This window comes from Rhinopithecus bieti, unplaced genomic scaffold (assembly GCF_001698545.2).
Source record: "Rhinopithecus bieti isolate Rb0 unplaced genomic scaffold, ASM169854v2 scaffold_34310, whole genome shotgun sequence".
Classification (NCBI taxonomy): domain Eukaryota; kingdom Metazoa; phylum Chordata; class Mammalia; order Primates; family Cercopithecidae; genus Rhinopithecus; species Rhinopithecus bieti.
The window spans coordinates 914,386-933,347 of NW_016814622.1; the positions used below are offsets into that span (position 1 = coordinate 914,386).

Sequence of the window (18,962 nt, forward strand, 5' to 3'; positions counted from 1 at the left end):
CCCCCCCCCCCCCCCCCCCAATGCCCGAAAGGTGGGAGGCAAGGTGCAGAAGTTGGCCTGGCAGCCTGCTTCAGTTTTAAACCTCAGGACCCCATGGGCTCTCCCCTGGACTATAGCTCAGGAGAGGGGTGGGGCGGGCCTTCAGTCCTCTCCGTCCTCCTCCAGTCCTTCCTGTCGGTCCTGGAGCCAGGGAAGGAGAGGCTTGACCAGGATGGGGGACATGGGGGTAGTTTTGTGAAAGAGGACAGACATTTCGCAGGATGCTTTGCAGACACGTGGGATGTGGAATGCAGGGAGGCCGGCATGTGAGTGGGCGATGACGCCATTTACTGAGATTTAATCCTCACCACATGGCTCCGGGGCGAGAATTATGACACCCATCTCAACGCGACTGCCCAGGACCCACACAGCCGAGCGCCCGAGCTCCGGCGGAGTCCCAGGGCGCCCACAGAGCCCCGCCGGCGCGCCCAGTCCAGCAGGGCAGCTTTCGGGCGGAGGCGACCCCCGCGGCAGGTCCCAGGACCCTGCGTGCCCTTGAGCCAGGGATGGGGAGGCCCGACCGCGGGGCACTGCTCCACCCCGCCGCCCTTCACCGCCAGCCGGGGCCCAGAACGCCCAGCCATGCCCAGAGCCCGCGGGCGCAGACGGCAGGGGCGGTGCCAGCCAGGCCCCGCCCCCGGCACGCGGCGACCTGGGGACGCCCCGCGGGAGTCGTCCTGCGGCTCCCCCTGTCGTCGGCTGGGGCCACGCCCGGGCTCCCACCTCAACCCTGCAATATGGGATTGGGACAGAGTGGTCTGCTGCCCGCTGCCCGCAGCCGCTCCGGGTTAGGGAGGGAGCCTGGGCCTCCGCGGCTCACGCTGCGCTTAACGCTGGTCGGGGCAACAGTGAGGGTGGAAGCGGCCGCCTCTGGCTTCTACACCCCAGGTGTGACAGCCTGGCCTCTCAGCGAGCCCCCGGTCAGGCAAGGATCTGGTGGTGGGGGTCCTGCCCCCTGGCCTTCCCTACCTGGGAGCCAGGTCCTCAGCCAAGGTGAACCCATTTGATCCCGACGACAATCCCATTTTCTGGAGGAGTAAACTGAGGCTCAGAGATTGAAGTGCCTCTCCAAGGTCGTGGGGAACTGGGTTTGCCCTCTAGTCAGTGTCCCTGGCTAGGCTTCTCCCTCCTAATGGCTCCCCACCCTGCCTTCTCCTGACCCCAGACCAACCCTGTGCCCCAGGCTTCTTTGAGACAAGGCTGGGGTTTTTCCAAAGGGATTTTACTGAGAAACTTCGGGAAAAACATGGATGTAGCATGAAAAAAACATTGCAACCTCATGCTGAAAGCGGGCACAGGCTCAGGTGGCTGTGGGGAGCAGACGGGAGTTGAGGGGAGTCCAGGAGCAGTCCCCAGACCCTGGGCACCACCAGCTTTTCAGGCACCTGTGTATTGAATGGAGTGACCCATAATGGGAGGTCCCAGGACCCCAACATGCCCTGTGAGCTGGGAGGTGGGAGGATCAGACCAGGAAGTCTCCGGTCTACCAGGGCCTGGCTCTATGGCAAGACCCAGTCTACAGAACCAGAGACCTAGGTTGCAGTCCTGGCCTCTCCGGGCAGCTGCATGGCCGAGAGCAGGTCACTGAGCCCTGGGAAGCCAGCCATCTTGGACCCCGGCTGTCTCTGTTCAGTTGTACTTATTCCTTGTTACCCCTCATCTCTGCCTGTTGGAGACAGATGGGGTGGGACAGGCCAGCAGGTGGGACTGGGCTGGGAGGACGGGCCTGTGGGGTGCTGGGCACCTCTCGGGCTTGAAGTGGGACTCTTAGCACCCCACTTCACAGAGGGAACCCAGGGCTCAGGGTAGTGACTCAAGTGGTTAATTGGTGAGCTTCCTGGAGGAGGTACTGGCATCTTTGAGTCTAATTTGGCCCCTCTGCAGATGGTACTGCAGCATCTCAGGCACCTTCTGGTCTGTTATGGGCTGCTTTTCCCCTATACAATTTGTATGTTGGGTGGGTGCGGTGGCTCACGCCTGTAATCCCAGCACTTTGGGAGGCCTAGGCCGGCCAATCACCTGAGGTCAGGAGTTCAAGACCAGCCTGGCCAACATGGTGAAACCCCGTCTCTACTAAAAATACAAAAAATTAGCTGGGTGTGGTGATGCATGCCTGTAATCACAGCTACTCAGGAGGCTGAGGCAGGAGAATCGCTTGAACCCAGGAGGCGGAGGTTGCAGTGAGCCGAAATCACGCCACTGCACTTCAGCCTGGGTGACAGAGAGAGACTCCATCACCAAAAAAAAAAAAAAAAAGTCCAATCTTAGAATGTGACCTTATTTGGAAAATTCCTTATAAAAACATGTGACGTTGAAAGAGGTAATAAGTTAAAATTAAGTCATTAAGGTGGACCCCAACCCACATGAAGAGGAAATATGGATGCAGACACAAAGAGGAAGACCCTGTGGAGACCCAGGAAGAAGGGGGCTACCTACACACCAAGAAGAGAGCCCCAGGAGAAACCAGCCCCACAGATTCCTTGATCGCGGGCCTCGGGCTTCCAGAACGGGGAGAGAATAAACGTCTGTTGTTGAAGCTTAGTCCCTGGTCTCTTGTGGCAGCCCTAGGATGCTGGGTACATGGGACCATCCCTGCTCTCAGCCCTAGGACACTGGTGCACCAGCCTGTCTCTGCCCTCAGCCCTAGGACACTGTGTGCATGGGGCCATCCCTGTCCTCAGTCCTAGGACTGAGGTGTGCGGGGCCACCCCTGCCCTCAGCCAGAGGATGCTGGCGCAGGAGGCTATTTCTGCCCACCTCAGTATCCTGCGGCGGCCCTGTCGCACATCCTTGTGTCCCCAGCCCAGGTTGGGACAGGCCTGGATCTGTCCTCCTTGGATTTTCCCTGAGCTGTTTCCTAGGACGCTTGCTGCGGAATCCCCCTATGCAGGGGTGAGGCTGCTCTTCTGGGAAGTGTCGGTGGCCCTCCCCGCGGCAGTTGCCCGCCTGACCCCCCCGCCTCCACGCCTCTGGCCCTGCCCAGGATGCCGTCCCTCCTCACTCCTGAGTGTGCCCTGTCTGTCCCTAGGACCCCGTCCCTTCTTCCAGCTCCTGAAGCCCCGAGGAACAGCCTGTGGCTCTCAACTGCTTCCTTCACTGTCACCATGAGCTTCCCTGACAGGCAGGGTACAGGGGTCTTGGGACACTCGATGGACTGGCCCTGTGCTAGAGCCTCTGTCCTGGAGGGAGGGGTCCTTCTGGGCTCCGGCACTGTGGGCTGAGTGTCGCCTGAGGCCAGCGCCTGCTTTCGCTGGCCTCTGAGCAAAGGAGGGGCTGGTGGTGTTTTAGGTGGCAGGCAGTGTCCACCCCCTGCTGCCTCGAGCCCTGAGTGCTGAGTTCTACAACCTTCCCCTCCCTTGTTCTCTGACCCTTGGATTGAGCCCTGAGCTGTCTGGAATGGAAAGCTGGAGTGACTGCCTCCGGAACGAAAAGGAAGTGGGAACTTCTTTGAAAGTGAAAGTATGGGGTCCCGGTGGGGGGTAGGGCTGTGGGTGGGGCCGGGTGGGCCTGGCAGGCGCTGACCATGGCTGGGAAGTCCCAGCTGTTGGTCACTCGCTCGGGCTGCTCTGGAGGCCCGATGGCCAGGGCCTGGCTCTGAGGGCCCCACGGGCCAGCTTCTCAGGTGGCTTCGTTCTTCCTGTGCCAAGGCTGCGTGCTCAGCAGGTATGTTCTGGGCAACTGGAGCAGGAGGGCATGGGGTGCTATGGGCAGGCAGGGGTGGCGACTCATGGGCTTGAGGACCTTTTCGGCTCTGCGTGTGGCCTTCCAGGCCAAGGGCCTTACTCAGAGTGCAGGCTGACCAGGCCAGAGGGCCAGCGCAAACCACAGTGGACACATGCACACCCGATACACAGGCAGACACGCTCAGGCAGAAGCACAGATAGACACGGAAGACACCAAGATGGGCATGCGGGCACAGACACAGACTCAGCAGCACTGGCAGACCCTCTGGGGACACTCCAGGGCAGAGTCATGCACATACAGGGAGACACTCTCAGGTCAACACACAGATGTGCAAAACCAATGCCCAGAAAAGTGTGCATATACCCATGCGCTCACGCTCAGGCGTCAGATTCACTTGCCTGGTTTCCCCGGGAAAGTACCAAGTACTAGCCATGGCTGGGGGCTGAGTCAGGCTCACTCCCTGCCTTGGGAGTCTCCTCGTCTCCAGGTTCTATAACTGTCCCTCTGTCATGGCAGGTGTGCCCAGGGCTTGGATCAGGCCCAGAGCAGGAGGTGTCGAACATGGTATGGGCTCAGCTGGTCGGGGAAGGCTTCTTGCGGGAGGAGCCATTTCTGCTGAGCCTTCAATGAGTTGACAACTGAAGAAGGAGGGGCTGAGCTCACTGTAGGCAGAGTGCAAAGGTGTGGAGGAGAGGTGGGTGCTTCTGAGTGATCAGAGCGAGGGAATGAGTTGGAACTGAAGCCAGAGGGGTCATTAGGAGAGGCCTTGAATGCCAAGCTAAGGACGGAGCTGTGCTGCTTCTGAGGGCAGCGGTGGCCCAGGGGGCTTATGCTTTGTTGCTACTGTGAAGGGAAGTCTTTTAAGTGTCTCTTTCTAATAGGCTTTGCTGGGGTACAGGAAAGGTATTGCTTGTATTTACATAATCAATGCACAGAACTTACTAAACCCTTTTATTAGCTCCAACAATTTTCAGTCTCAGATTTTCTTTTCTTTTTTTTTTTTTGAGATGGAGTCTTGCTCTGTCGCCCAGGCTGGAGTGCAGCGGCCGGATCTCAGCTTGCTGCAAGTTCTGCCTCCTGGGTTTACACCATTCTCCTGCCTCAGCCTCCCAAGTCACTGGGACTACAGGCGCCCGCCACCTCTCCCGGCTAGTTTTTTGTATTTTTTTTAGTAGAGACGGGGTTTCACCGTGTTAGCCAGGATGGTCTCGATCTCCTGACCTCGTGATCTGCCCGTCTTGGCCTCCCAAAGTGCTGGGATTACAGGCTTGAGCCACCAAGCCCGGCCAAGTCTCCGATTTTCTAAGCCAACAATCATATCACCTATGAATAATGACAATTTAATCTGCTCCTTCCCAGTGTTTACCTCTCTTATCTATTTTTCTTTCCTTATTGTCTTAACTTGTTCTCCAGGCAAATGTTGAGGATTAAGAGTGGTGAGAACAAACATCCTTGTCATTTTCCTTATTTGCAGGGGCTGGAAGGAAAAGGAAAGTTTCCGAGGAAAGCTTTCAAAACCCGGTTTTGCACGTGCCTGGGCTTATATCCCAATCATTGTCCCTCCCGCTGTGCTCTCAGGCGATAGATGATTGGCTATTTCTTTACCTCCTCTTTTTGCCTAATTAGCATTTTTGTGAGCTCTCTTTACTACCTGATTGGTTGGGTGTGAGCTAAGTTACAAGCCCTGTATTTAAAGGTGGATGCAGTCACCTTCCCAGCTAGGCTTAGGGATTCTTTTTTTTTTTTTTTTTTTTTTTTTTTNCTTAACTTGTTCTCCAGGCAAATGTTGAGGATTAAGAGTGGTGAGAACAAACATCCTTGTCATTTTCCTTATTTGCAGGGGCTGGAAGGAAAAGGAAAGTTTCCGAGGAAAGCTTTCAAAACCCGGTTTTGCACGTGCCTGGGCTTATATCCCAATCATTGTCCCTCCCGCTGTGCTCTCAGGCGATAGATGATTGGCTATTTCTTTACCTCCTCTTTTTGCCTAATTAGCATTTTTGTGAGCTCTCTTTACTACCTGATTGGTTGGGTGTGAGCTAAGTTACAAGCCCTGTATTTAAAGGTGGATGCAGTCACCTTCCCAGCTAGGCTTAGGGATTCTTTTTTTTTTTTTTTTTTTTTTTTTTGAGACGGAGTCTCGCTCTGTCGCCCAGGCTGGAGTGCAGTGGGCGGATCTCCGCTCACTGCAAGCTCCACCTCCCGGGTTCATGCCATTCTCCTGCCTCAGCCTCCCAAGTAGCTGGGACTACAGGCGCCCGCCACCTCGCCCAGCTAGTTTTTTGTATTTTTTTTTTTTTAGTAGAGACGGGGTTTCACCGTGTTAGCCAGGATGGTCTCGATCTCCTGACCTAGTGATCCGCCCGTCTCGGCCTCCCAAAGTGCTGAGATTACAGGCTTGAGCCACCGCGCCCGGCCGGCTTAGGAATTCTTAGTCGGACTAGGAAATCCAGTTAGTCCTGTCCCTCAGTCCCTCCTCTCAACAGGAAAACCCAAGTGCTGTTGGGGAGGTTGGCCGACGACCGCTCTAACTGCTAGGCAAGATTCTTATGACTGATCCTAGGAGGCAGCATCGAGGGGGCCTGGAAAGGAGAGCAGCTCGGAGGCTGTGATCAGGTGAAGGTGAATTGCAGGTGCGGAAGTGAGAGGGGACAAGCCCCGCACAGGGCTTCAGCCCAGGGCACAGTACAGGCAGTCACCTACAGAGGCTCCTTTGGAGCGTTGAGGAGTGGAGCGACGGCCCAGTCCCAGCGTAGGTGGGGAGGCTGGGGGGTGGGTGAGCACTGCAGAGTGATTGGGAGGATGAGGAGCAGCTACGGGAAGGAAGGTCTAGGGGAAAGCGGGGAGTAGAAGCTGAGGCTGGGTGTAGGGAGGGTGGGGAAGTTCAGACTTGACTTCTCGGTCACCGCTAGGGTGGCCCAGGGCGGGAGGTCTCAGTGGCCATGTCTCTGGTGGTTTCTTGCCCCTGCTGCTGGCCCCACAAAGGCTGTATTAGCCTGACCTGGGGGGAGTGGGACCCAGGGCTCAGGCCGGGCCTCAGTCTCCAGGGTCTTGCAATCAGGGAGCGGCAGCATAGGAGCCGGGGCCCCCTGGACCCTCCAGGCACTGGGGACAGAGAGACACAGAGAGAAAAGAGAGCCAGAGACAGTCCATGGGGGTGTGGGGAGGCAGGCACAGGGAGAGGCCAGGCGAGAGCCTTGGGGGGTGGAGGAGGGAGCTGAGAGGGGCCTTCAGGTCTCAGCCCTGCAGGCGCCAGCATGGCAGCACGCAGGCCAGTCAGAGGAGGCAGGGCGACCCTGACACCGATGTTCCCCCTGCTTCCAGGCTGTGCTCTGGGGTGACGGGGGTAGATGGACAGAGGCTGCCAGGCCAGTGCAGGAGGGCCACATCATCATAGGGACAATGCTGAGTGCCCACTGAGCAGATAGATGGTGATGGCAGGTGGTGCGAGGCATCTGAACCCCGAGGTCCTGAAACCCAGGTCAGATTTGGCGAACAAACAGGGTGCAGGAAAGGGAATGGCGGGAGGGGAAGCTGGAGGCTGGGCGTGCAGCTGGGAGGACAGAGAGGAGGCTGGGTGGGATGCAGGTTGTCCGTGAACCCCAGGGGAAGCTGGTGAGGTGTCATCAGCGAGAGGCAGAGGTGGAGGAAGGAGGTTCCAGGATGGATGCCTGGCTGTGGGGCTCGGGCAGGAGGGAACCACGGAAGAGCTTAAAGCAGGGGAGTGACCTGGCTGGAGTTTTGCTTTCGGAAGGTCAAGAATGGCTTGGGAAGCTGTTGGGAGCTGCAGGGTCGAATGTGGCATGGCTGGAGGCTGAGGGGCCATCTAGGGACCTTACTGGCCCTTCAGCGAAGTTCTGGTTTGGGACAAAAGCAGGCTGAGTAGCCCTCAAGCCTCTGCCTATGTAACCTCCTAAGAGATTCACCTGCACAGCTGCCCCTTCTTACCCGGCCTTCCTCTAGGCTTCCTGGGAGAGGACCTCCACATCTGATCCCGCTCTGGGACCTGCTGACACCTTGGGTCTCCCCGCTGGGAGGGGGCCTTCTGGGCAGCAGTTCTGACTCCCTGGAGGTGGAGACATGGCCGGTCCCGCCTCTGCTCCCAGCTCCAGGCAGGTTCCCCAGCCTGAGCTACGTGGCCAGGGGCAGACTCTGTCCCTCTGTGAGCCTCAGGTTCCTCGTCTGTGAAACGGGCAAATGACACCCCTAACTTTGTTGTCACAGTAGCTGATCTGTGTCAGGCATCGACGTGGGCACACAGTAGGTGCCTACTAAGTGTGAGCTCTCCCAAACAAGAAGGCGGGGCTTGACTTGTCCTTGCCCCACATCCCAGCCTCCGTCCCCTTGACAGCGGTGGATGCGGCGTGTGCCGAACTGAACTGTTCTCCTCACGACACCCCTGCCCGGCTGGGCGCCAGCCCCCATGCCAAGCATGGAGGGGCACCAGGGAGAGAGAGGGGAATGGAGGCTGGGACAGATGGCGCCCTGAAGTGTGTGGGTCACGTCCGAATCAGGCAGCGTCCCTGAACCCTGGCGCTGGGGGAAGTCGCCAACCTGTGGCCAGGGCGGGGCTGATAAGCCCCATCAATCACCTGGCTCTCCCACCCCGGCCTCCATCCCGCTGCTTAGCTGCCTCCGTGTCTCTCCCACCCCGGCCTCCATCCAGCTGCTTAGTCGCCTCCGTGTCTCTCCCACCCCGGCCTCCATCCAGCTGCTTAGTCGCCTCCGTGTCTCTCCCACCCCGGCCTCCATCCCGCTGCTTAGCTGCCTCCGTGTCTCTCCCACCCCGGCCTCCATCCCGCTGCTTAGCCGTCTCCAGGAACCTCAAGGAAGGAAGGTAGGTAGGTAGGTAGGTAGGTAGGCCTCTGCTGGACCCAGCAGGCACCTTGCTGGAGGGCGAGGGTGGGTGGGGGTCTGGGCCCTGCTCACCTTGGTGTCATTCCACCCCAGCAAACTGGGGCCTGGGGAGGCACACTTCCTGCCTGATGTCACCCAAGGGTTGGGTGGTGGGTCAGGCCGGGGCTTTGGTCCTGGTACCTGGGTGGGGGGCCCTGGGGCTGGGCTAGGGGCAGGTTCAGCCCTTCTTTGGCCCCAGTTTCTCCCAGGGGAAAGTGAGGCTTTGCCAGCCTAATGCCCTCCCCAACCCATGGCCCAGCTTGTGCAATGGGGTGGGTGGGAGGCCCCCTCCTCTCTCCCAACCTAAAGCCAGGAAAGCAAAAGCTCCTAAGGCTGGAAGGGGGTGTGGGTGGAGCCTGGCAGGCCAGGGTGCTGAGGGCCCTGGGGGAGCAGGAGCAGCCACAGCTCAGCCACTCCCATGTCCCTGGGACACCCCCCCTCCATTCCCTGTGTTGGGGAGGGGCCAGAGCACGCTATGGTGAAGAGGGAGAGGAGTGGGGGGAGGGGGAGAGGCAATGGGTGGGAAACAGCATGGAGAACCCCCCAGTCCCTGGTTAAATATAGACCCGAGGCTCCTCCTGCTGCCGGCCCTGTGGCTGCACAGCCATGATAAGCAGCAGGGTGGCCTTGACCACTGCCCTCAGGCCCCACACCACCTCAGCAAACTGCGACACCCGGGGAAGGGGTGGGCTCTCATGGGGGTCCCTGCCCTCCCCTTTGAGCCAAAGTAGTCAGGCCTTTTGGGCTGAAGTGGGGTGAACTGAGGGACCTGCAGGGCAGTGAAGGAGCTGGTGGGGGCTGGGGGGAGGGTGAAGGCCTGGATGTGGCTGCTGGTCCTGCCCTTGCGTGTTGTGAGCTGTGGTCTGGACTGGGCCCCAGAACCTACACGTCAATGCCCTTCTGCAATTCTAATGGGAGGGTCTGGCCTGGCAGGCGAAGTGATGGTGGGCACCTGGGGAGACCCTCTTTGGGGGATGGTCTCAGGAAGGGCTCCTGATGGAAGCAGCTGTCTATATCTCCGTGCCCAGCTGTGGCCTGGCACACTGAGGGCTCTCGCCAAGAGAGTGGCCTGGTGATGCTTCTTTTTGACAGCCTGAGGGCTGCCTCCTCTGGGGAGCCTTCCTTGACCAAGCCCCTGGGTGTGGCCAGGCCCCCCAGGGCCACACCACGTTTCTGCGTCTGCTCCTGTGGCCACTCCTTCTTGCCCTCAGCTCTCCTGCTGCCAAGATGCCATCGCCACAGACAGAGACTCCTGGGCTGGAGCTGCAAAGTCCCAAGGAGGCTGAGGAGTCGCAGACTCCAGCCCAGGGCTCCTGGCGAACAAGCAGCAGGAAAGAGCCCAATGCCCACTGCAAGGATGGCACAAGGCTGGGCCTGGGCACCTTGAGGCAGGCCTTCTCCCGGGCCAGCCAACGGGCTTTGACCCAGGTCTCCAAGGAGGATACGGGCCTGTTCCGGCCAAGCTCCTGCTCCCTGTTCCGGTCCTTCCGGCAAGCCCTGGATGGGGGCCCAGCTGCCGGCCATGTCCAGGCCACTCCTGAGGTGCCCTCGGGGGTCATGAACGGTGTCAGCCAGCAGGCATCCACTGGGGCAGCGTCTGAGGAACTGAAACCCGAGGCAGGTAAGGGCCTCAGAAACAACAGTAAATATGAAAGGAAACGGGCGAGAGGTTGTGGCAGCTGAGCTGAGGTTTCTGGAAAGGCTCTCCTCCCTAGCTCCCCAAACCCCGGCCCCGGACACGTGCACTTATTTATTTATTTGAGACAGGGTCTCCACTCTGTCACCCAGGCTGGCATGCAGTGGTGCAATTACAGCTCACTGTGACCTTGACATCCTGGGCTCCAGCGATCCTCCCACCTCAGCTTCCTGAGTAGCTGGGACTACAGGTGTGAGCCACTGCACCCGGCTAAATGTTTTTTTCTTTTTTTTTTTTTGAGACTGAGTCTCACTCTGTTGCCCAGGCTGGAGTGCAGTGATGCGATCTCAGCTCACTGCAAACTCCACCTCCCTGGTTCAAGTGATTCTTCTGCCTCAGGCCCCCAAGTCGCTAGGACTACAGGTGCCCACCACCACACCTGGCTAAATTTTTTTTTTTTTATTTTGTATTTTTAGTAGAGACGGGGTTTCACCATATTGACCAGGTGGGTCTTGAGCTCCTGACCCCGTGATCCGCCCCCTTGGCCTCCCAAAGTGCTGGGATTACAGGCGAGAGCCACTGTGCCTGGCCTAATTTTTTAAATTTATTTTTATTTTTTTGTAGAGATAAGGTCTTGCTATTTTGTCCAGGCTGGTCTCAAGCTCCTGAGCTCACCCAATCCTCCTGCCTTGGCCTCCTGAAGTGCTGGGTTTACAGGCGTGAGTCACCATGCCCAGCTGGACAATTGCACTTTAAATTCTCGCAATATCTCTGCAATGGGAGCCCCCCTCATTGGGCAGATGAGAAAAGTGAGGCTCAGACAGGTGGAGTGACTTGCCTCAAATCTCACAGCATGGAGAATGGGACTTGAACCCAGATCTGCATGGCCGGCCCCAGATACCCAGCCTCTCCATGACCTGTCATAGCCTGGCTCCTGGCCAAACTAGGGCCATGCATATAGTTGATCACAGGGTTGCAGAGGGTGCAAAGGCTTGCAGAGGTACCCGGAGGGAAGGTCAGGGGGATTGGCCAGAGGAGGATACACTGGGGTTGGGAAGAGGGGGACACGGTAGAGGTGGAGAGCTCCTGTTGGGTGGAGGCTGGCGGAGAGCAAGGAGCAGCAGGAATGTAAAGCTGGACAGGGCAGGAAACGCCCCGCCTGAGCTCAGACCCTATTAGACCTGCAATCAGGGCTGAGCTTGAGGCTATCAGGTCCGGCTCAGCTGGGAGTGCAAGGTGGGTGTGGGAGCCAGGCGGAAGGTAGGGGTTGACCCAGATTGCTCTGTTCAGCCAGGCTTGGGGCCCCAGGTTCTGCCTCTTCAAAGGTGACTCTAAGGAAGGGTTCCTGGCAGCTGGGGCCTGTTGTTCCTGGAGCAGGCCTTCAGCTGGGCTGGGGCATCTGGTAGAGGCCAGGCAATCCAGCCCCGATGGACTGAGTCGCGGCCTGCAGGTCTTCGTCCAGGTCGGGGTCTTGGGGCGGTCTCTCTCACCGTCCCTCTTCTCGCCTGCCTATGCAGAAGGCAAATCCGTGGCCGACCTCATTACTGAACGGCAACTGCTGGCGGCCTTCGAACAGCTTCTGCGCCTGGAGACACGGCTGGTGGCGGAGAAGGCCTCGCGCACCTTTGAGCAGGACCCCACGGCCTTCGCGCGGCGCGCCATGGACGTGTGCCTGCATTACGACGGACTGGCAGCCGAGCTCAGCGCCATCGTGCGCGAAACGCTGGGCAGCGACGGCGTGGACGCGGCCGTGCTGGCCGAGCTGGCCCGCGTGGTGAACGCGGAGGAGGAGGCCCACCCCTCGCCCCCCGACGACGGCGACTTCCTGCGCACGCCGCGCCACTGGCGCCAGCACTGGGAGGAGGCGGTGCGGCGGAGCGCTCAGGAGCGCGTGCGGCGGCCGGGCGCGGGGTGGGCCTCTGCGGCGGCGGAGGGCGCCTCGGGGCTGGCCCAGCTTCTGGCAGAGCTGGGCGGCTCGGTTCGCCGGGATCTGCAGAAGGTGCGGCAGGAGGTGCAGCCCGCTTATGCGGCGGCCGGCTTCCCGGCGTGGGAAGTCTATCTGCGCGCCTTCCACAGCGCGGTGGCCCAGCGCCTGCAGGAACTCGCGCGCGACGCCCGCGGCTGCGAGCAGCTCTATGTCCTGCTAGACTGGGCCGCCAACGTCTATGGCAGGTGAGCCTCGGCCAGGGCGCCAGTGGAGAGGACGGCTGCCGCTTCCCCCGCAGGCCTTGGGGAGCCCGCTTTGAGGAGCACCAGGCCTTTCTTCTCTGTTCCCTCCCTGGGAGAGGGCTGAGAGCCGAGGGCTTCGACATGCTTTCCTCGACGGGTTAGGCCGTGGGGCGCTCTCGCCCCAGGTTTTCTAGGGGTCACCCATACACAGTTCCAGAATTTGAAGTTTCCGCGGGGAGGTTCCCATGGGAGTAGGGCCTGTGCTGGTCCACCAAGTGCCTTTGGGCGCATCAGAAAAGGGCACATCTTGGTCAGGCACCGTGGCTCACACCTGTAATCCCAGCAGTTTGGGAGGCTGAGGGGGCTGATCACCTGTCAGGAGTTCGAAATCACCCTGGCCAACACGGTGAAACCCCATCTCTACAAAAATACAAAAATTAGCCAGACATGGTGGCAGGCACCTGTAATCTCAGCTATTCCGGAGGCTGGCACCCGTAATCTCAGCTATTCCGGAGGCTGAGGTAGGAGAATCACTTGAACCCGGGAGGCGGAGGTTGCAGTGAGCCGAGATCACGCTGCTGCACTCCAGCTTGGGCGACAGAGCAAGACTCAGTCTCAAAAAAAAAAAAAAAAAAGAAAAGAAAAGAAAAAAACGCGAAAAGGCACCCCGCTAGGCCGGACTCAACCCCCGTGGGTTCACAGCGCTTGGCGTGGGTTCACCCGTGCTATCCCCTCTGGACGGGCATCAGAGTTCAGGGTACAGCCTGCGGGGAGCGGCCACCTCCAGCTCTGTGCCTGGGATGAGGGTGGATTGCGTTCCCTGCGGAACGGTTCCCAGCCCCACCGGCAGGAGCGCCCGCGGAGGTGGGGGAGGTTGCCTGAAGTCCCGCACTCCTTAAATTTCTCCTTAAATTGTGTGGGGTCAGACCTGTGTCCGCCCCGCTGTGGGCCTCCCTGCTGTGGATTGGAGGTTGACCGACCCCTGAGCTGTGTTTGAGGAGTAGGCGGAGTGCCATCTGGGTAGCCGCCCTTCAGCATTCTGCAGGAAAGCAGGAACCCAGCTGTCAGAGGCTTCCGGGGAGGGAGTGTGGCATGGCAGCCTGGAGGCGTGTGTGCGTGTGTGTGTGTGTGTGTGTGTGTGTGTGTGTGTGTACAGATGCCCAGGTTCGGGATTGCTGCCGCATCGGAGCCGCGCCCGCCCTCAGCCCCCTGCCCTGCCTTCCAGTCCTGACTTCCTGGGCCCCCCGGGCCTGGCGCTGCCCGCCGAGCCCCTGCCCCCGCTCCTGGCGCCCGACGTGTGGGCCCGACTGGAGAGCGACTACACCAGCTTCCTGGAGGTCAGGCCGGGCGGGTCAGGCTGGAGGGGGCGGGCCCTGGGGGGATGTGCGGCGCCCAGGCTAGCCGCCGCCAGGGCTGGCGCCGGTTCATCCTGTGGCCCCCGGCGCGGGCTTGTGACCCGACAGGGCGGCCCTAATCCCGGACGGCGCGGGACGGGGTCCGGGAGGGTCTCACCGCGGCCCCATCCCTTCTCTCCCCAGGCCAAGATCGCAAGCTGCTTCGACAACATCTTGCAGCTGGAGCAGAGTCACTGGGCGGCCGCCGAGGACCCCGAGGTGCTGCAGGGCCTTTACCAGGCGCCGCTCTCCGTGGACGTCCACATGGTGCGGCCGGGAGAAGGGGCTGAGAAGGGGCGTGTGGTCAAGCCTCACGCACACGGTGGCGATACCCAGAACGAATTCCTATCCAGTCCCAACCAACTCTTCCGTTAGATGGGAGCCTGAGGCCCCACGTGGGGGGAAATCGGGGACCCCCGGCGCGCCGACGGGCTGGGAGGCTGCAGGATGGGGGTTTGCAGGAGTTGACTCTCGGTTGGGCGGCTGAAAGCTGGAGGAGCCAAGACTGAGAGACACAGCGGGGCGGGCTGGAGGTGTGGCGGGACTACCAGGGGAGCCGCGGCCTCAGGTCTTCGGCTGGGACGCACGCTCAGTGCAGGACTTCGTTCGCAGCTCGTGGCTGAGCACGTGAAGGCGGCCGGCGCCATCTCCGCGGAGCTGGAGGCCACCACCCTGCGAATCTGCACACGGGCGCTCGGCCTCTTCGTGCCCAGGTGCGGACGCATCCTAAGTAGGGGAGCGACCCAGCCTGGTGTGCTCTGCAGGTGGGAGGGAGGAGTCTGCGTAGGGACCTGATTGGGAGGGTGGACCCAGGGTCATCGCGCAGCCAGGGAGGGTCCCCAGAGGCTCTCTGTATCCTGTCCTAGGTTTGAAAAGGCTTTTCTGGCGTCGGAGGCGGTGAGCGAGCCCCACCTGGGCGCCTACATCAACGCCTGCGAGGAGCTCAGGTAGGGCTCGCCCGCTCCTGCACAGGCGCGGCGTGACCAGCAGGGGGCACGCGAGCGCCGGGAAACTGGATGGAAGGGAGTGCGCGCGCGTGGAGGGGGCAGAGGTGAGGAGTGTTGTGTGTTTGTGTCTGTGTGTTGGTGGATCTGAGGGGTGTGTGTGCAGCAGAGTTGAGGGGTGTGTGTGTGTGTCAGAGCTAAGAGGTGTGTGTGCATGTGCGTGCAGGGGTGGAACTGAGTGGTGTGTGTGTGTCAGAGCTGAGGGGCGTGTGCCGTGTGCGTGTGTGTGTGTGTGTGTGTGTGTGTCCATCTGGGCGGAGGCCCTGGGGGAGTGTGGGCGGCTCTTCAAGGCTGAGCAGAGGTGGAGGGTTCCAGCTCCCTGCCTGCTGCCCTGGTTCTGTTTTTCCCTCCCTTCATCCCAGACAGCATTTCTTCCATTTTGGGACACCTCCTCCTCTGGGAAGCCTCCCTCAGCCTGCACCCTGGGCTGTGTTGGGGTGAGGTCTGGGTCTCTGTGCCCCCAGAAGGCAGAGGCCCTCCCTGTGGGCTGCCAGTGGCTGTTGGCCTTCTGTGCCCTGAGCTCCAGGCCAGGCCTCAGCAGATGTGGCAGCACGGAGGGCAGCCAGCGCCGGAGGCACAGACTGAGCCACCCCGTCTGGGTTCATCCTTTTTCAAAAGTTTGTGAATTGTAATGTCCCGAAGTACTTCTCATTTATCTGACTTCAGAGAGCAGCTGTGCCACCTGCTGGCTGTGTGCTCAGGGGCAAGCCGCCTCCCCTCTGTGGCTCTTTTGCCACCTGTCAAATAGGATCCGAGCACCTGCTCCCTGGGGCGGTGTGGGAACTCTGTGCCTTAGGGAACTCAGTTCCCATTGGCTCTTTGTGAGCATGCGTGAGTGCCAGGCACTTTGTGAATGCCTTCCCTGCCTGACAGGTCTCATCCCAAGTGCAGTACACCCACACACAGGTGCAGAGCACAGCCTGGAAAGCAGGTGCCACTTGCCCATGGCCATGCAGCCAGGAAGTGGTGGGGCTGAGACTTGAACTCGGCCTGCCTATATCCAAAGCATGACCATGAGGCACGGCTTCTCCAACACTCTCTTGTCCTTAATCTGTGCCAGGTTTGTCCTTGGCCCTGGGACCCTGGTGTTTCAGCTCCAGGGAGCGTTCTCTGACCCTTGGTAGGCAACCTCTGGCCAAACCATTGATGGAACTCCAGCCTGCCCTACTGTGTCCCTGGCTGTGGGGACTAGGTGTAGCCTGGCCCTCAGTTTCCTCAACAGTGAAATAGGGACATTGTCACATTCAGGGGGCAGTTATGAGGCTCAAAGTAGGGTGTGCTCCAGGCATGGCTATGCCACACTGTTTATCACCAAGAGGAATGGAAGGTCTGTCTCTGTCCCAGAGCTGCCAGAGGGGAAAGGGTCACTCACCCCCTGACCCACCCCACTGTGACTGGCTCCCTGGGCTTCTGTGCTGTCCCCCACTTGACTCTGCTTGCAGGCAGCTACACTGGGGAGCCCCATGGGCTGCCCTTCACATTGTCATCTCAGTGAGTGGAGCTGTGTCCCTGGCCCTGTTCCCCAGCCTGGTCTCCCTTGCCCACCTCATCGCTGGTCCTGGTCACTCCGCAGGACCGGTATTCTCTCCAGGTTCCCAGGAACTCTAGAGGAGCTGGAGAAGCCCCTGGTGGCGGCCACCTGCAGCTTCCAGAAGCACCTGCTTCAGGGCTTGCAGCGTGAGTTGCAGGTGACTGTGACAGGCCCTCTCTCCCCACTTCCCATGCCCAGGAGGTACCCTCTATTTCCTAGAGCCTGGAGGCTCAGGCCACAGCGTTCATTTATTCCAGGGGCCAGCTCATGGGTGTGTGTAGGGTAGTGGGCAGGGGACCCAGGTAAGGTCCCAGCTGAGCAGGGGCGGCTGGGAGACGCCTGCCTTCTCGCTTCAGTTTCCAGCTCTTAGTGGTCACCCCCGAAGCCTGGGACGGTGGGTCCACAGATCCAGGCCCGGGGTCCTCCCCCAGTCCCTCAAGGCTTCCCCGGGGCACACCCTGAGCAGATCTGACTGGACAAACTCAAACCCTGCCCCTGGATCTTGGGGCCCGGGAGAGGCATTCTGGGAAAGGGCTCCTGATATATAACCTGTGGCTAGGAGAGGGAATGGCGCCCCAAACCCAGGAGGGGAGGGTCAGGAGTGGCACACTGGGCTTCGAGGGAGGGTTAGGTTGGGGGGTAGTGCACATATACAGACTCCGCGCCCCTCTTTCCCCAGCCACTCTTCAGGGTTGTGTGCACCAGGGACTGGCTGACGCAGGACTGGCTGCGTCCCCTCATGGACAAGGTAGTGAGGTTCACCGGTCATCTCCAGCGTGTGGCCCAGCCACGGGCACAGGTACCACAAGGGGGAGGGCCCTGGCAGGGCTGTGCCCATGGTTGGGGCTGTTGACTCTGACCCTGACCCTGACCCTGGGTCGCCCAGGAGACTCTGCAGGAGGTGCACCGGTTTGTGGTCCGCGAGTACCTGGCACAGGCGCTGAGGCCACGGAAGCGGTTCTGGGCCATGGAGCGCATGCGTGGCTCCCAGAAGATGAGCCTGGATGCCCAGGCCATCAGCGACACCTTCCAGGGCCTGGTAGGGGCGACGTCTGACTGCCCCTCGGTGCTCGCCTCTGTGCGGGGAGGGGTGGCAGTGACTAGGGCCATAGCGCCAGAAGGGCTTTTGGCGGGAGTGGTTCTCCTGACTCTGGATGGGGTGGAACAGGGACTGGGGCGCCTGTGGGGCTGGGGGGTGGGGTGAACCAGGTGGGAGGGCGGCACTTTGCAGACATTTGCATACAGTTTGCAGGGCTGCAGGGAAGGGGTGAAGGTCACAGCCCCATCTCATGGTCAGGGTCTGTGGGAGGTGTTCCCCACCTCAGGCCAGAACCCTCAGAGTGGAGGCACCAGCGCCCCTGCATACCCCTTGTCTGGCCCCAGCAGCAGCACTCTCAGGCTGGCCTCGGTTTTCCTGTCCGAGCAGGATGGGATCAGAAGGGAGATGACTGCTGTGTGGCTCACGAGCCCTTGGTGCCCAGGCACACTCCTGTTCTATTTTCGGGGGAGGCAGTCCTGGCACTGAGCTGAAGTGACTGCAGGAGGGCGGACGCTGCAGGAGGGCTGACCTTGCGCTGACCTGGTGCTCCTGCAGGTGTTGGAGCAGGGGTGGGGAGAGGGCTCCTGGGGCAGGTGGCAGTTCTGTCTCACAGGGTTCCGAGGCCACATGGTTGGACCAAGCCATCCAGTGTGTGGCCGAGATCCTGGGCGAGACTTACAAAGACGACATCCAGCGGCACCTGGAGACTCTCATCCGGAGCTACCCCGACATCAGGTGCGTACCCCACCTGCTTCCACTAACTTCCTACCAGAGCTTTGGGGCCAAGGGGCTGGTATTGGAGGGACCCCAGCCCGTACCTGACTGCCCAGGGACCTGGAGACCAGAGGCAGGAGGTAGGCCTTGGACCCTCAGACCCTCAAGGCTGGAGGGGGTATGGAGAGCACCCCTTCCTTCTCCTAATCTGTTCTCGGCCATCCTCCATCAGCCCTACCGGGGGTGGCACACCTCCACTCCTGGAATCCAAGGGGGAAGGTGGGCCCCCCACCCCTGGGGAGAAAGCCCTCTCTGAAAGCCAGGGGATTCTGAGATCGGGTCAGGAGGAAGGGTTTTGATCCCGGGTTGTGCTGGGGCGACGGTGAGTCATCCAAGCTTTTGGAAATCCCGGCTCAAATCTCTCCAATCCCATTCATTTGAAGATTCTGGGATGTGGAGCTCACAGAAAGTCCCTGGTTCATCCCCTTCCCTGGGCCACCCTGCCATGGGGTGGGGGAAGATTCCCTGGCCCCAGCTGGCCTGTATTCCAGGCTGTGGCTCAGAGAGAGAGTGGCCCTCATGGCACCCTGGGGGTTCCCCTCCAACTACTCCCCCACCCCGTTAGCCCCATCACCCGCAGTTGCATCATCCCCTCCCTTCCTCTCCACCACCTGCCCCCCCTCGTCTCCCTCCCTCCCTCTCCACCCTGCCCCTGTGTCTCCCTCCCTCCCTCTCCACCCTGCCCCTGTGTCTCCCTCCCTCCCTCTCCACCCTGCCCCTGTGTCTCCCTCCCTCCCTCTCCACCCTGCCCCTGTGTCTCCCTCCCTCCCTCTCCACCCTGACCCTGTGTCTCCCTCCC

At 60.5% G+C, this 18,962-nt stretch overlaps 1 protein-coding gene across 5 annotated transcripts in view; it reads left to right on the forward strand.

Moving 5' to 3' along the window:
• Positions 1–3,561: 3,561 nt before the first annotated feature.
• EXOC3L4 (exocyst complex component 3 like 4) overlaps positions 3,562–18,962 on the forward strand; it is a 16,959-nt gene continuing 1,558 nt past the window's right edge. For 2 of the 5 annotated variants that reach the window (XM_017851540.1, XM_017851538.1), the window contains exons 1-11: positions 6,097–8,557; positions 9,828–10,237; positions 11,770–12,424; positions 13,647–13,758; positions 13,960–14,082; positions 14,428–14,528; positions 14,682–14,762; positions 16,393–16,507; positions 17,030–17,149; positions 17,237–17,389; positions 18,003–18,124. In XM_017851540.1, coding sequence (XP_017707029.1) covers positions 9,844–10,237; positions 11,770–12,424; positions 13,647–13,758; positions 13,960–14,082; positions 14,428–14,528; positions 14,682–14,762; positions 16,393–16,507; positions 17,030–17,149; positions 17,237–17,389; positions 18,003–18,124 — 1,976 coding nt within the window. In that variant the 5' untranslated portion in view covers positions 6,097–8,557; positions 9,828–9,843. Of the gene's footprint in view, positions 3,703–6,096; positions 8,558–9,827; positions 10,238–11,769; positions 12,425–13,646; positions 13,759–13,959; positions 14,083–14,427; positions 14,529–14,681; positions 14,763–16,392; positions 16,508–17,029; positions 17,150–17,236; positions 17,390–18,002; positions 18,125–18,962 lie in introns of those variants that run through there. The other 3 variants (XM_017851537.1, XM_017851535.1, XM_017851536.1) reach the window with 3 other exon arrangements.